Source organism: Terrapene carolina, unplaced genomic scaffold (assembly GCF_002925995.2).
Source record: "Terrapene carolina triunguis isolate 2854851 unplaced genomic scaffold, T_m_triunguis-2.0 Scaffold68, whole genome shotgun sequence".
NCBI classification, from domain to species: domain Eukaryota; kingdom Metazoa; phylum Chordata; order Testudines; family Emydidae; genus Terrapene; species Terrapene triunguis.
In genome coordinates, this window is record NW_020664419.1 from 24513424 (window position 1) to 24530707 (window position 17284).

Here is a 17284-nt window from a genome sequence, read left to right on the forward strand (position 1 = left end):
TCACGGTTTGCCGGGCAGCCTCCAGACCCTGCACCCCCGGCTGGGCGCTTCCCCTCCCAGGCTCCAGCTGCGCTGGGGAAGCGCTGGCTGAGGGCACAGGGTCTGGGGGCTGCCCAGCAAACCGTGAAGCCGGTAGCGCTCGGGCAGCCCTTTTCGCGTGGCTGGGAGGGAGGAGGGGGAATGCGGGGCACTCAGGGGAGGGGGCGGAGTTAGGGCGGGGATGTTGGGGAAAGGGCGGAGTTGGGGTGGGAAAGGGGCGGGGCCAGGGCCCCGTGGAGTGTCCTCTTTTTTTATTTTTTAAATATGGTAACCCTAACGTCAGGGCCCTGCACCCCTCTTCCTGGGATTCACCGTGACTCTCAGCCAGCCAGTAAAACGAAAGGTTTATTGGACAGTAGTAACGCAGTCTAAAACAGGGCTTGTAGGTACACCCAGGACCCCTCAGTCAAGTCCTTCTGGGGGGCAGGAAGCTTAGACCCCAGCCTTGGGGTTCCCTGCGTTCCACCACCTAGCACAAAACCCCCTCCAGCAGCTCTCTCCCCTCTCCCCCCAGCTCCTTCTCTCCTTTGTCCAGTCTCCGGGCCAGAAGGTGTCACTTCTCCCAACCCCCCTCCTGGCTCAGGTTACAGCTCAGGGATCTTCCTTCAAGGGAAGTCCCCCATCCCCAATGTAACTCCCCTGCAACATTCCTAGGTCAAATCCGCCCCGCTCCCTGCTCCATCACATATGCCTAAGTGCCCATTTTTAAAGGAGCAATAGGTATGCAGTGCTTAGGTGCTCATCAAGGGCTAAATATTCTATCATAAAACTAATTGAAGTCAGCTGGCCAGCATGGCTGGTGGAACTGTCACATATCTAAGTATAGTGTTCTCCAATCAATGTGACCTAATCTCTCAGTTCCTGGGGTACATTTTCCTTTCCTCTTCCAATCTTTAGCTATTTTTACATACTTCATAACGTTTTTGATGCCTATACTAACTGTTCTTGCTTTAACCTTTATCACATTAGATTATTCATAAAATTAAATAGGTATCAACATGGTTAGTATTTTACATTAGAAGGTGCACAATGGGAAGTCATTCCAATAAATTCCAACTCAAAATTAGTTCAGAATTTGAATGTGAGATCAAAATTATAAAATATTTTCAGTAATTTAAGACACTTCTGCATTTATTGAAGTCATTCACACATCTCCTTACTGTAATACATCTGTCATTTAAAAAAATTATTTGTATTTTTCCCATCCCATCGCTTCTGATTTGTACTTTTTTGTTGATGTTGTAACAAGCAATAAGTGGCAGATACATTTTTAATCCCAGAAGAGTAAACTATAATATTTTGCCTTAAAACCTTTAAAAACACAGCAACTGCAAATTGCAGATGTATTCATAGGTTATGTTCAGAATGTATCATTTATAGTTTTACTGTTAGAAGTGGAAGTTTTCTGCATATTGTTCTTTTAATGCAAAGTGTATATATAGATGCCTGTAGCATATTCTAATATAAAATTAGTGTATTGTTTGAGTCCTAGTACATAGCAGGGATATATATTTTGTTAGTATGGTTTAAAGGCAGTACTTTTTGAAGTTTTAAAACAATATTTTGTTAACGGCCCCCTATGCTGATTTAAAGGGCCTTTTGAAGAGCAAAGGAGAAGAAACATTTATCTTTGAAGATCATACTTTTTTAAAAGCTAATTAGAAATGATTCTCAAAATAAAATAAGCAGTTGTGTTTCCAAAAAACCCTTCACTAGTGTAACTTGAGGTATAGACAGTTACAGTACTTTATAATGATGGACTGGTCAACCTCAGATACTAGAAACACTGCCTAGGACACAGTAGCTCTTTAGTTTTCTCTTTACTTTCCAACTGCACAAAATGTATTGCCTTTTTACTATTTGTCGTCTTTTGATGGTATCTTTTTAAATTTCATTTTAAATCCACGAGCTCATGTATCATTTTTACCTTCTTACCACTTTCACTTTCACTGTCTGGTTTGTCCTTCATTGGCTTGGCCTTCCAATACTGTACCTCCTGCTTTTGAAGGCTACAGAAACTTGAGGAAAGCAATCAAGAAGAAAGAAGGTTGGAATATTTCCCAGGTTTTTAATTAAACTGTCATTTAAATTAATTTAGTTGCGATACATGAAAGGCAATTCTAGCAGTAGATTCATAGGCACATATAGAGTAGTTCATTGGGGCTTTTTAAAACTGTTTTTTCTTTTAAATTAACACTTTTTTTTTTCTTAAACAGGAAGAAACATACTATATGTAACTGGAGGTCAAGGCTAACCTTGGGCTCTCGCTCTGTTGGGCTAGTAGAGTTGGGGAAGTAATGCTTCTAGCCTTTGAAGCTATGTATATAATACACACTAGTTTTAGCAGTGTGTAGTGTGTGTATATATAGCTACTCACTGCAGTGAAAAGCAAGCTGCATCCACCCTGCAGCGTGTAGCTACATGTCACTGAAAGATTCCAACAGCAAGGAAAGGCTTCAGCAGATCTTGCTGCCAGAGCCTTTCACTGCAGGGAGGCAAGGCTCTGGCAGGGGGGAGGCACTGGGAAAAGCAGTTGGCAGTGTAGACAAGGAGGCACAGCTTGGGCAAGTAGAGAGCCATATATAGGGTATGTGCTTTGCATACATACCCTTACCCAGGCGTGTATTTACTCTCCTTAGCCTTGCCTACCTAGTTACACTCTTATTTATAACCATGCTGGGGGGCTACATGAGTATGTACACTATACACCGCCAAAAGGAGCATGCAATGTAAATGTACCCTGAGAATAGCTGGAGGGTTAAGCAGAAAGACATCTGGTCATCCCAGCTACGTGAGAAGATGTATGGAGAGAGATTAAAACAGGCCAAAAATAGTTTTCATAATGGCACATAAGGCTTGATCCATGTTTGAATGAAGTCACTGCAAAATTTCCTTTAATTTCAATGGTGTGTGACTGAAATCTCAAGGCCACCAGCCTTGCAGACTCCTTCCTAGAATCTGAAAGTCAAGCTGGGTTCTTTTTGGTATCATGTATCATCAGCAGTAAGGATGCTACAATTGTAATTTTGTTAATAGTTCTACTGATGATGAAAGGACCGGAATAGAATACAGTTAGCTCCGTAGTGCTAAGAGGAATAAAAGTAAAATAAGCGTTTATAACTCTGAATACACACGGGAACCAGATCTGCTTCGTAAGATGGTGCCATGTATACACTTACTGTTAGAAGCACACTTTAAAGCTGACTTACAAAAATCATGTACCAAATGCCAGGCACTTCATGAATGTGCTGTGTAGCCACAGTTGCCAGACTGAGTGACATTCAGCAAATTTACATAAAAACATAATTATTTCTGATTCTATGATGTCCAGCCTGCCATTGCTGCCTGGCTCCTGATCTGAGATGATGCCCCAGCGTGTATTGTGCTGTGATATAGTACTTATAAATCTGTGTTGGAAAGTCAGGTTCACCTGTACAGGGTCAGAAAAGTTCAATTTTTAATATATGATGTTTTTTTCCAAGCAATTACGCCTTCAAAAATGAATATATAAAGAGGACATGGAATATATTTAAGAAATATTTGCCCTGCCTAGAATGGGCCAATTTCAGTTGGCCTCTAGAACAATTGTTATGTGCTGGGTATCATATTGTGTCAGGAGACAGTCAACCCAGGTGACTGTAGAAGCTGTGGAACCTGAAAGAAGAGAAATAAAGATGGTTATAGGTTATAATGTGTTAAATGACTCTCTTATATTAGCTACAGAATGAATTGTGTGTGTCAGTGAAGTAACTGGAATTTGGTACTTGACTTTTTGCAGGTCACCTTTTAACTGTGGATTTTGCTTTTTCCATCTCGACCTGGCATTTAAAAGAATGAAGTAGAATATAATTCTCTTTTCAAATGGCTGTACTTATAATAGTCAGTTTTAACACACCAATCATTACAGTTCACATTTTTAAGAGAGGAAAGGAAGTACAGATGTGTGGCATCCAAGTAAGATTAAGCAGTATTCTAAACACTGGAAGCATGTAAATGTACTTCGAAAAAAATCTAAAATGCATACTTGACAAATGAAAAAGTTGCTTTTTAAAACAGTGCCCTATTGCAAAAATCCTATTTAGGGTTTCTTATGATTTTTTTTATGGTATATCAATGCCTATTTTAAGCATGCTTTCATGTATAGGTACATAACAGCTTCAAAAAGCAATACAGTTTAATAAGTTAGGATTCTGTTTTTCAAACCTTATGCCTGAGTTTGCAGATGACACACTGTAGAATCTATCATACTGTTTATCAAAATCTGCTGCATGCTAAATCACACACAAAATACTCTTCTATTATGTTTAGTAAAAGTTACAGGGGATACATTGCGATTTCTATCCAAAGTGGGTACTGCTATAGTATATGGAGATTTTTATTCCTATTGCTTAAGTTTCTAGTTACAAAATTAAAAATCCTAAAGGTAAAAGCTACAATTATTTTATGATCAATAATGCTGCTGTACAAACCAAGATTATGTAGGGGTAATTAAAAATCAGGGTATTATGTTATCTGTAGAGGTCTAGAAGTTATGTTTTCCCAGTGCTCAGCTTTGTTCACTTGGTTAGCTGCATTTTGTCTTTCTCCTTTCTTTGGAGCATCATGTTTTTACAAGTGCCAAAGGCAGGTTATTGGTTTAGGGGAAAAAATACTATCATAGCATCAATGAGCTAATATTTCATTGCACTTTCTTTTAGTAATGTTAAAGAGGAGAACCCAGACAACGAACAGGAGAAAAAGGATGAAAAAAGCACTTCAGAGAGAGAGAATCATGAATTGGAAGTGGTAAGTACTGTATATACTCGTTCATAAGCCGAATATTTTTGGTAAAAAAGTGACGCATCAAAGAGCGGGGGTTGGCTTCTGAACAGGTCTACACCAAAATGTGATGATTTTAAACTCTATGGAATCATTGAATTGAATATCTAATATAGGGATCAGCAACCTTTGGCACGCGGGCCGCCAGGGTAAGCACCCTGGTGGGCCGGGCCAGTTTGTTTACCTGCCGTGTCTGCAGGTTCGGCCGATCGTGGCTCCCACTGGCTGCAGTTTGCCGCTCCAGGCCAATGGGGGTGGTAAGAAGCGGTGGCCAGCATATCCCTCAGCCCGCATCACTTCCCGCTGCCCCCATTGGCCTGGAGCGGCAAACGGCGGCCAGTGGGAGCCGCGATGGGCCGAACCTGCGGACGCGGCAGGTAAACAAACCGTCCCGTCCCGTCAGGGTGCTTACCCTGCCCAGGCTGCGGGCCAAAGGTTGCCGATCCCTGATCTAATACATTGTAGTTTTGTTTACCTGGAGCGTCTGTAGGCATGGAGCCCCTCAGCTCCTTGTGGCCGCGGTTCGCCGTTCCCAGCCAATGGGAGCTGCAGGAAGTGGCGCGCCACTTCCCGCAGTTCCCATTGGCTGGGAACGGTGAACTGTGGCCACAAGGAGCTGAGGGGCGGGCTTCATGCCTGAAGACGCTTCAAGTAAACAAAATGTCCCGACCTGCCAGCGGCTTACCCTGACAGGCGAGGAGCCAAAGTTTTCCAACCCCCGAAATATAGGGTCGGCTTATGAAAGGGTCATACAGTTTTTGCTATTTTTACCTATCCATTTTGGGGGGTCGGCTTATAAATGAACGGGCTAATGAACGAGTATATACGGTACTTAAAAGGTGATATACTGGCTCATAGTCTTTGTTACCCTGCTTCCATGTACTTCCAAGTTAATCTAAGTGTCAAAGGGGGTGGGGGGGGTAAATGTAGATTTTTGCCCTTATTTTTCCCCCTACTTACTTATAGGAAGAAATTCAGGAAGTAAGTGATCATGAGGATGAGGAAGAAGACGAAGATGAAGATGATGATATGGAAGTTGTTGAAAGCTCAGATGAATCTGATTCTGACTTAGATGAAAAAGGTAACATCACTTCAGTATTTTTGCAGAATTTGTGGTAAAAAAAAAAAAAATCTGCTTTGTCTGCGCACCCCATATTTGGGCATAGATGATACTGTTTCATTCTGGTCCTGCCACTTTCCTTCTCCATGATGACCGCCATTTGCGGTGCTTTCCCTTTGGCAGGAAGGGAAGTATGCTCAGCATCTCTTGAGCCCGCTATCAGTAGTATTCTGTGAATTATCTATAGTGGTGTGCCCTTCCGTGGGCTCCTAGAACATGTTCCTTTACATTGCCTCTCATCTTACTGCAAGAGTCCTGAATTGCCCTGGTGCAATTCACCCAGGTTTGTTCTATAGCCCAGTAGAAGCAATCTGATACTTGATTTATTTCTCTAAACCTTTTGTTTAGAAAAATATCCTCAGTATAAGATTAAAACACTAGGTTAATTTTCTTCATTCTGAAGAACACCATGGATGAGGATGAGGTGATATCCAGCACCTGTTAATTCAGCTATTTTCAGAGTTTAATTCTGAAATGATGAAGCTTATAAGCAGACTTGGTTATGAAGAGACAGAGGTTTCCTATATAGAAATGGTACTTGGCACAAAAAGCTAGTGTAGGCATTACACACAAATCAGGATTGCCCCCTTTATAAGCGCAGAATCTGGGACTCAGCCCAGCCCAACAATCTGCCTCATGAGAATTAGGCCGGGGAACACTCCATGTATATCCATTCTTCTCTGATTGACTAACGGTCAGATAAGAACTTTAAAAGGACCACAGAACTTGGAGTGTCCCTGGCTGACCGCTCCATTCTGGAGCACAACCAGAGAAGCCAGGGCCCATTGGCTTATAAACCTAACCTAATTGCAGTCAGGGCTAGGGGACCCCCTCCCTTTGATTGAGACAGCTCCTCACTTCTCTCTGGAGATAGGATATACCTTTTCAGCAGCTGGGTTAGGGGGTACGTGAGGGGGACCCCACCCCAAGATTCATGGACCAGTCAAGATTTCCTCCCTATACTCTCCTGAACTTGCTGTTGGAAGTTTCTGCAGCTTTGGAGTTGAAGGAACTCTAGCAGGCTGTGTGAGCTGAGCACAAGGAGGGGCATGGTGTCAGAGATGGGAATTGGGGGTAAGGAGTTGTGAAACAAAAATAGCAATGATCTGACATACATGAACTTTCCCATCATCCTACTAAATTCCATATTTCACAGAATTGGTGTGGTGGGTGGGAGGGCATGGTTTTGTATTTTTCTGGATCTCAAAAAATAGATTACTCAGGTGCAGATCCAGCATCTGTTTCCCCTTGTCAGAGTTACAAAATACTCAAAATCCTTATATGCACAATCACATATGCAGTACAAAATTATAGATACACAAGCATTAAACTCCAAATGAGCTGTGACTGTCCAGAATGTGTTCATATGAGCATGACAGATTTTGCATGTCAACCCAAAATTATTACATGATCCAAGCATATTAGGCAATACAGGTTTTTTGAGGCATCTGACATTTGTACACTCAGAAGAGTATGGCTATTTATTGCCAGGTTGGCCCCGGTATTTGGTAGTTTATGCCAAATAATTTGGCTTTTCAAAATCCTTGGCTTTTGGAAAAAATGCTTCAATGACATTATATTTTGATTACCCTAAAGTTACAGGAGGTATCTGTCTATATGTTTATATGGCCCTCATTGCCATAGAATCTGAGTGCCTCCATTTTTAGTATCTAATTTTTTCTTTTTTTTTTCTTTTAGAAAATTATCAGGCAGATTTAGCAAATATCACTTGTGAAATTGCCATAAAGCAAAAGCTGATAGATGAACTAGAGAACAGCCAACGAAGACTGCAGACTCTGAAAAAGCAATATGAAGAGAAGCTAATGATGCTACAACATAAGATTCGGGACACTCAACTTGAAAGAGATCAGGTTCTTCACAACCTGGGTAGGACATATAACTTTATTTAAATCATTTTACTGTAGTATCTTCATGACAAATTATTTGTTACTTTCCCCCTATACATATAAGTTGGTACTGCATGAAAACCGTGAGGAGAAATTATTTGAAAATTAGCTGCTAACTAGAGTCATTTTCTAATCTTTGTTAATTTTTCAATTTTAATAATACTAGTTTTTAAGTCTTTATTACTGTTTGGTACTAGGGATAGGTGAACATGTATTTTCAACTTCTTGTCAGTTCTGACTTCCTTTCACACAGTTTAGTACTTGTATTCAAGGTTCTCGTTCCTTTTCCTTTCGGTCACCCTAAATAAGAGAAGAACCAAAACCACAACAGAACAGTTCAGTGGTGCAATCAGTGCTCTATGCCCCTGTCATGGCTGGGGTGTAATCCAGACTAATGAGAGGTTGTGTCACTGCTTGTCCTGTAACCCTGAGTGCCTTACAGTGCTCTGCTGTGGTAGCTCCCTGTCTGGATGCTCCCAGCCAGCAGACAAGCCACACTTTTGTCTCTACCAGCCTTGGTTTCTGCTGGCCAAGTGACCCCAATATATCCCCAGTCCTGAATTTCCTCAAAACCCTCTGCCCTGAAATGTCCAGCCCCTTCCTAGAACATTCAGAGGAGTAATAAAGTTTGTTGCTCCTTTAAAGGGGCAAAAGTACAGCAGCTTGTTGTTAATAATCACTTCAAGTCAAGCCCAGCATTGGGTTGATTTAGAAGTAAAACAAGTTTATTTAATCAAAAAGAGAGTTTTAAGTCAGTGCAAGTAGAAGGGATAAAGTCAGAATGGTTACAAGTGCATAAAAGTAAAAAACACTTTCTAGTGGCCAAGGCTTAACTCCACAAGCTACAGCCTTGGTTCAAGGTAGATTTCCTACCAGTCTTTTTTTTTTTTCCCGGCCGTAGCTGACTTTCTCTCAGTCAGAACCTTCCACATAAAGGAAACCAGCATCTTGTTCTTGTCTTCCTCGGTGAAAGATCTTTACCTAAGCAGGTTTCTCACCTATATTCAGTTCAACCCCTTGGGCTGAAGGCCCCATCTTTCTCAGCTTGCAAGAGCTCCGGCCCCTTGTGTCCATCCAGTGATGGATGCCAAGATGGCTTATTCTTTCTCCTTATATCTTCTCAAACTCATTGTTTTGTCCCCCAGACTCAGGATGACCTCCTGTTGTTCTTCCCTTCCTGTGGACTTCCTTTTCCCCTGTTGATTCATATGTAAATAGGGCTTCCATTGTTTTGATTCCAAAATGCTACCTTTTCGTCTAACTGGGGGAAAACCTGTTTCTCCCTGTGTTTGGTCTCAGGCTTTAAAGCATAATATCATTTGAGTATCCATATTTTCTCATTTAGTGTTAATACATATGTTTCACAATTATATTAATCACTAGTGTCTCATTAGCTTTCAGAAAAGACTTTACTGGCTACACTTTTATAGTACTGTAATATTTTGTACAATCAGTGGATTCAGTTATTTATCATTTGAGGTTCAGACCCACTACCTTTATAGCCCAGTAGACCATTTAAATGTATTCTCATATAAAGTTCCTTTTCTCCTTCTGGGAAGAGACGCCATGTGTTCTGGTGCAGACCTCATCCTGATTCGTCCCCACTTGTGATAGTTGAGTCATTACCTCCTCCCCTGGTTAGCTTGATGGCTTTGTTTACCTTATGTGTAAATACATCTTCCCTATGTCTGCCTGATGACCAGGCTGGCGAGCCAACCAAATACATATTCCATTGTCTAGGGAAGACTGGCCTTATGCATTGTTTGCCAAATGCATACTAAGAATATAATTCTAGCACATATCCATAACTCTTTGTACACACCCCATACATTCAAGAATATTAATGATTAGTTTTCCAATGATATCTTACATGACATGTTTTAGATACAGATTCTGACAACTGTGTGATAAGTGAGTATGTTATGCCTCACAAGAGCTCCTGACACAGAATACTGACCCACAAATGGGCCTCTGTGTCACAGCCCTTATTTAAGTGATGGATGGCTGATAAACTGACACTTTATTTTGAATAACCCACAATTTAAAATAATATTTTAACTGTTATACAGGCAGTGTTTACTTTATTCTGCTTTACTCAAATTTTATTTACACATTCATTTTCAGCATTGCCAAGCAGTGTCAGCCCCCACGGGCTTCTGAAGGGCTTGGGAGTGATTGACACTTCTGAAAATCGGTTCCAAGGTGTTGCATGTTGCAAACACCTCAGAACCATAGGCTATTTTTGAAAACGTTGGCCTTAACTTACATCGGGGAGCTTTTTCCTGTGTCCCCCTAACCACACCCACCATTTTTAAGCCCAAGCAGATAACTGGACACACTTTGAATAACAGTTACAGTCCTGGTCCCTAAAACAGTGAGCTGGAGAAATAGCCTGATGTGTAACTGCAATTAAAGGTTTGTTCTACAGCATCAGATTGAGTATGTGAGTGTATCAGATACGAGGGCAACTGTTATTTAAATAGTGCTGGCTAGGGGCCCAAGCTAATGCTCACAGTAATCAATGCAAGAACTCATTGCGATGCATTGGTTCAGTAGGCACTGAATTACATTACTTGTTCTTTGCTACTGTGTGTTAGACTTGGATTTAATTATGAGGTTCTTGCTGGAAGAAGCTGGAGACTTTCCATGTACAAGTTATTCAGACGTTCTATGGAGAAAGAGAAATTCACTGGGTGTACCAAGCCAGAAATGATGGGTGCTTTTCCTGACCACATCGCTACCAGCAGCAGCTTTCAGTGGTTTTTGATGATGTGAGAGGATCCAATGTAGCTTGCGGGTCCTGGACCTTGAAGGGAAGGAGACATTTTAATTTACACTCCCACAGAGACACACACCTATTAAGTGCACCAATCTTTTCGAGTTGAGTCCTTAAGATTCTGTCAGTGTTGCTCTGTACATTAGCCAGAGAAGGTCAGAGTTGGCATCCACCATTAGTTTCCTGTTCAGATTTGCTTGGGTAAACTGTAGTGTTGGGGGGAGAGAAGTGAGAATAGAGCGCTTAGAGTCTCCAACTCCTGTGTCCAGTGTAGACAATGTGTTCAGTAAAGCAGAAGGGAATTCTTCTGTTTTTGTTTTTAATTTGGTGCATGTGCCTTCAGTGCAAGGAAACCAGAGGATATATTAAAATTAGAAACCAATTAAGGACATAAAGCTGATTGTGATAGTACTTGATATATTACCCAAAGCTATAGCAGTCATCAATTCTGGGTAGAGACTTCACAGCAGTGTGGAAGATAGAAGCAGAATGGGAAATTTAAATAGTTTAAAGCTGATTGGAGACTATTGCCAGTAAGCTGCTGACTGCAGAGGTAACTGAGTATTGACAAAGTGGAGATATTCTCAACAAATTAGCAGATAAGAATTCTCTTTGGTTATTTAGGTTCTGTGGAGTCTTGTTCAGAAGAAAAAGCAAAAAAAATAAAGTCCGAATATGAGAAAAAGCTCCAAACCATGAATAAAGAACTGCTAAGACTGCAAACTGCTCAGAAAGAACATGCACGATTGCTTAAAAATCAGTCTCAATATGAAAAGCAGCTGAAGAAACTGCAGCAGGATGTGACTGAGATGAAAAAAACTAAGGTATTTTTTTAATATGGTTAACATTTGATCAATGGGAAAGGGATTGAGAGCCATTTTCTCACATTAATGCTCTCATATTAAAGAAGAAAAAAGTATATCTGGGAGGAGGTAAATTATTGAAAGTACAGAATAGTAATAGGAGATTATAGCATGAAGAAAATACTCTTTACATGAGTGGTGGGAGAATAAAAACATTTTCCTTTAAAGTAAATGCCCTCTGTTAAGGTGGTTAAGAGATTGTTTCAATGCAGGTTCGCCTGATGAAACAAATGAAAGAAGAGCAAGAAAAAGCCAGGATGACAGAATCTAGAAGAAACAGAGAGATTGCACAGCTTAAAAAGGAGCAGCGCAAGCGAGAGGTGATTTACAGATAAGATGTGAATGTTCATAAAGCTTTCTGTACAGTAGTAAACATGCTCATTATGATGTGGAATATGTCACATTTCTTCCCTATAAACACAAATCCCCTCCTCTTACCATTAAACAAGATTTTGCTTGACATCTGATGCATTTTAGTTACATTATGGAAATCGTGCCTCTAGGCTTCAAGTAGTAACTATTACAGGTCTGTCTCATCTTACGCTGGGGTTACATTCCACGGTCAGCGTGTAAAGTGAAAACCGCTTATAGTCAAAATTACATTGAGTGTAATGGCGGGCGGAATCGCCCGCTCTACAGGAACAGTATTGTTATTTTTCTCTTTTTTTGTTTGTTTTTGCCGACCGCGTAAAGCTGAATTCGCACATGTTAAATGCGCATAAGATGAGACAGACCTGTACTGAAAACAAACAAAGGCTCATTGTAGATATACCAGTGCCATTTGCAAAATTCTATCTGCCCATTCACCCCAGCCAAGTTATCTATTTGATGGGGGCAAGTAAAGTATTGAGGTGTGTTTTCCCATTATAACCATTATATCAAATAATGGGCAAGATGATTTTGCACCTGGGATAACCCATTTTCACAACAGTTTTGCAAGCCTATATAAGCATATATTGGACTTCTTTTTCAGTTACAGACTGCTAATGACAAATGTTGGAGAGAAAAATATTTGGCTTATTCGTTGTTATTGTTCACAGCATCAGCTCAAACTTCTGGAAGCTCAGAAAAGAAATCAAGAAGTTGTTCTACGCCGCAAAACAGAAGAGGTATTGTTTTACAGCACTGGTGTGTCCTGTCAGATCATAGATATTTGCATCATTTCTGGTCATAAAGTCGAATTTATAATGCCACAGATGGTAGTAATATGTCTTGGTGTCCTGCTGTTTCAGGTTACAGCTCTGCGTCGACAAGTAAGGCCTATATCTGATAAAGCAGCTGGGAGGGTGAGTCGGAAGCTGAGTTTGCCTGACCATCCTATTCAAGAACCAAGTTCTACTATGTCATCTGTCGACTATGATGGATCAAGATCAGCAGCACAGCAGAAGATGAGAATTCCTGTGGCCAGGGTCCAAGCATTATCAGTAACTGCAACAAATGGAACCAGGTAAAGACTAGGGCTGTCAAGCGATTAAAAAAATTCATCACATGATTAAAAAAATGAATCGCAATTAATCGTGCTGTTAAACAACAATAGAATACCATTTATTTTAAATATTTTGGTTGATTACTACATTTTCAAATATATTAATTTCAATTCTAAAACAGAATACAAAGTGTACAGTGCTCACTTTAAATTTATTTTTTATTACAAATATTTGCACTGTAAAAACCAAAATATTGTATTTTTCAGTTCACCTCATACAAGTACTATAGTGCAATTTCTTTATCATGAAAGTTGAACTTACAAACGTAGAATTATGTACCAAAAAAACTGCATTCAAAAATAACTATGTAAAACTTTAGAGTCTACAAGTCCACTCAGTCCTACTTCTTGGTCAGCCAATCACTCAGACAAACAAGGTTGGTTACAATTTGCAGGAGATAATGCTGCCTGCTTCTTGTTTACAATGTCATCTGAAAGTGAGAACAGGCGTTTGCATGGCACTGTTGTAGCTGGCGTTGCAAGATATTTACGTGCCAGATGCACTAAAGATTCATATGTCCCTTCATGCTTCAACCACCATTCCAGAAGACATCCTTCATGCTGATGATGGGTTCTGCTTGATAATGATACAAAGCAGTGTGGACTGACACATGTTCATTTTCCTCATCTGAGTCAGATGCCACCAGCAGAAGATTGATTTTCTTTTTTGGTGGTTTGGGTTCTGTAGTTTCTGCATCCGAGTGTTGCTCTTTTAAGACTTCTGAAAGCATGCTCCACACCTCGTCTCTCTCAGATTTTGGACGACACTTCAGATTCTTTAATCTTGGGTCGAATGCTCTAGCTATTTTAGAAATCTCTCATCAGTACCTTCTTTGCGTTTTGTCAAATCTGCTGTGAAAGTGTTCTTAAAATGAACATGTGCTGGGTCATCATTCAAGACTGCTATAATATGAAATGTATGGAGAATGTAGGTAAAACAGAGCAGGAGACACATAATTCTCCCCCAAAGGAGTATAGTCACAAATTTAATTGACGTGTTATTTTTTTAATGAGCATCATCAGCATGGAAGCATGCCCTCTGGAATGGTGGCCGAAGCATGAAGGGGCATACAAATGTTTAGTATATCTGGCATGTAAATACCTTGCAATGCCGGCTACAAAAGTGCCATGCGAACGCTTGTTCTCGCTTTCAGGTGACATAAATAAGAAGCAAGCAGCAGTATCTCCGGTCAACGTAAACAAACTTGTTTGTCTTAGTGATTGGCAGAATAAGAAGTAGGACTGAGTGGACTTGTAGTCTCTAAAGCAGGGGTGGGCAAACTTTTTGGCCCGCGGGACACATCGGGGGGGGAATTGTATGCAGGGCCTTGAATGTAGGGCTGTGGCAGGGGGTTGGGGTTCAGGAGGGAGTGCGGTGTGCAGGAGAGGATGCAGTGTGCAGGAAGGGGCTCAGGGCAGGGGGTTGGGATGCAGGAGGGGTGCGGGGTGCGAGAGAGGGCTCAGGGCAGGGGGTTGGGGTGCAGGAGGGGTGTGGCAGGGGGTTGGGATGCGGGGCCCGGCGCAGCAGTAGCACGGAGCGGGCCCAAGGGAGGCTTCCTGCCTGCCATGGCCCCGCGCTGCTCCCGGAAGTGGCCAGCATGGTGCTGGCCACTTCCGGGAGCGGCACAGGTCCAGGGCAGGCAGGGAGTCTGCCTGCTGGAAATCCCGTGGGCGGATTGAAAGCCCTGATGGGCCGAATCCGGCCCGCGGGCCATAGTTTGCCCTCCCCTGCTCTAAAGTTTTATACTGTTTTGTTTTTGAGTGCAGTTATGTAAGCAAAAAAATCTGCATTTGTAAGTTACACTTTCACGATAAAGAGATTGCGCTACAGTACTTGTATGAGGTGAATTGAAAAATACTATTTCTTTCATTTATCATTTTTACAGTGCATATATTTGTAATTAAAAATAATATAAAGTGAGAACTGTGCACTTCATATTCTGTGTGTAACTGAAATCAATATTGAAAATGTAGAAAAACATCCAAAAATATGTAATAAATTTTAATTGGCATTCTATTGTTATAAGTGCAATTAATCGCGATTAATTTTTTTGAGTTAATCGTGTGTGTTAACTGCGACTAATTGACAGCCCTAGTAAAGACTAAACATACATACTTATTTTACAATTTTACAATTTATAGCAGACATTCCTATCTAGATAGATATTGTAATGGTTTCTATTTTACAGTCTGATGTCACTTCCTATTCCCATAAAATGGTCCTATGACCGTTAACTTCCCCAGGAGCAGGATTGAGCCTGGCATATTGTTATATAGGGTAGAACAGTACAAAATGCCATTACAGGACAAGTCATACTTAAAAATCTAAATTTTTTAAAATTCAGTTGCCATACTCAGCAAAATGTCATTAGTGGTCCAGTTGCCCACATTATTCTTAAGAACAAATAACATCTCAGGAAAACAAAAAATACAAATACAGTTACACTTATGGATGGTCTGGGATTTGTACTCTGAAGCAGACTTGCTTATTTAATTGAAACTGGTCCTCAGATGACAGAAGTTCCTTATAAATCATTGCTTGAATTTCCACGATCCCTCCTTTGAAATGCTGAGGACTTGACATATGTTTTGAAGTGCCAAAGATTATGAAGTACATCTGCAGAGGACTGATTACAAGTAGGTGGATGTGGAGTCAGGGTCTGCAAAAAAAAGTCATGTTGTTTTTAAACATAATAATAATTTTGCATTGATAATTTGCAGTTTCAAAATCTAAACTGGACCATGTAGTTACATTCAGTAATGTGGCTCTCTGAATTAACCGTAGGAAGAAATACCAAAGAAAAGGAACAACTGTCAGAGTTTATTCCTCAAAGACAGCCAGGATGAAGTGGCAATTACTTGAACGCAAAGTGACTGACATCATTATGCAGAGAATGACCATTTCCAATATGGAAACAGATATGAATAGACTACTTACGGTATGGTATTTATTATGCAATATCTTACATGCTATTGTATTAAAATAGCAGAAAGCAGATCCACTTTCTTTTATCAGTAAATTACTTGTTCATATAGGACCTGCCAAGGTGATTCAAAGCCCATCTAAGTCAATGGAAAGGCTCCCTGTGACTTGAGTAAGCATTGGTTTAGGCCAGAGGTCGGAGGTGCTTAACACCTTGAAGGCACAAGTGTATAAAGTGATTTATTGCCAGAAGTGTTTGAATCCCAACGTAGAACCCAGAACCATCAAACTTTGCTGCGATAAGAAACAAAACAAATATGGTGTAGGTGTCAAAATCTAAAAACACCTTATGTATGTGTTGTCAAATACATTCACATTCTCTATTATTCCTCTCCCTTGGCAAAAATGTACACTGAGGTTACATGTAACCAGAAAAGAAGAAAAATAAATAATAAAAATTATATTTGATTTAAGTATGCAATCTTTTTATTTAAAATTTCTCTTGGAAAATAGCAACGTGAAGAACTTACAAAAAGAAGAGAGAAGCTTTTGAAAAAAAGGGAGAAAGTAATCAACGATGGTGGTGGAGAAGCAGACAAAAATGTCCATAACATCAATGAGGAGATGGAGTCACTAACTGCAAATATAGATTACATCAATGATAGTATTTCTGACTGCCAAGCAAACATTATGCAGATGGAGGAAGCAAAGGTAGGTCAAGTGCTAAGGTTCAGTAATAGTAACATGTACAACTGGGAAATTGCATTAGCCTTGAGAATATTTTATTCTGTGGTGAATTTTGCCTTGGTATTTCATTCATTATGCAACCTACTCATTATGTTGTTAAGTTAAAATGTTGAGGGGATGGTTGATATAGGTGGTGTTTGTACAGTGGGGTTTTCAGATATAAGTATTAGCTTTGATTATATAATGTAAGATAACATTGCAGGGCCTTTTAAATGCCAAAGCTGATACTTTCCATTCTGCTGATATTAAATACTATGGTTCTTGTGACAAAAGCTCACAAATTTAATTTAAATCCTCCTTCCACAGTTGGCTGTTACAGTACAGTCTATTTCATATTCAGAAGACACACTTTAAGTTGTACTTGATTATTGTCTTATACATGAGTACATATCAATACTTCACTGTTAAACTGGGAGGGTGTATCTAGTGTGGTCAGTCCGGTGTTCAGTACTATTCAATATTTTCATAAATGACTTGGATAACAAAGTGGAGAGTAGGCTTATAAAATTTTGCAGATGACACCAAGCTGGGAAGACTTGCAAGCAGTTTGGGGGACAGGATTAGAATTCAAAACAACCTTGACAAATTGGAACATTGGTCTGAAA

The 17284-nt window shown here is 40.3% G+C and overlaps 1 protein-coding gene across 1 annotated transcript in view; it reads left to right on the top strand.

The window, feature by feature from the left end:
- The window catches only part of KIF21A (kinesin family member 21A), a 112261-nt gene that overhangs the window by 44549 nt on the left and 50428 nt on the right, over positions 1 to 17284 (top strand). The window contains 9 exon segments of the mRNA XM_024200814.2: positions 4737 to 4824; positions 5824 to 5938; positions 7676 to 7864; positions 11285 to 11484; positions 11736 to 11843; positions 12564 to 12632; positions 12756 to 12970; positions 15795 to 15948; positions 16446 to 16643. Of these exon segments, the coding sequence (XP_024056582.2) occupies positions 4737 to 4824; positions 5824 to 5938; positions 7676 to 7864; positions 11285 to 11484; positions 11736 to 11843; positions 12564 to 12632; positions 12756 to 12970; positions 15795 to 15948; positions 16446 to 16643 (1336 nt within the window).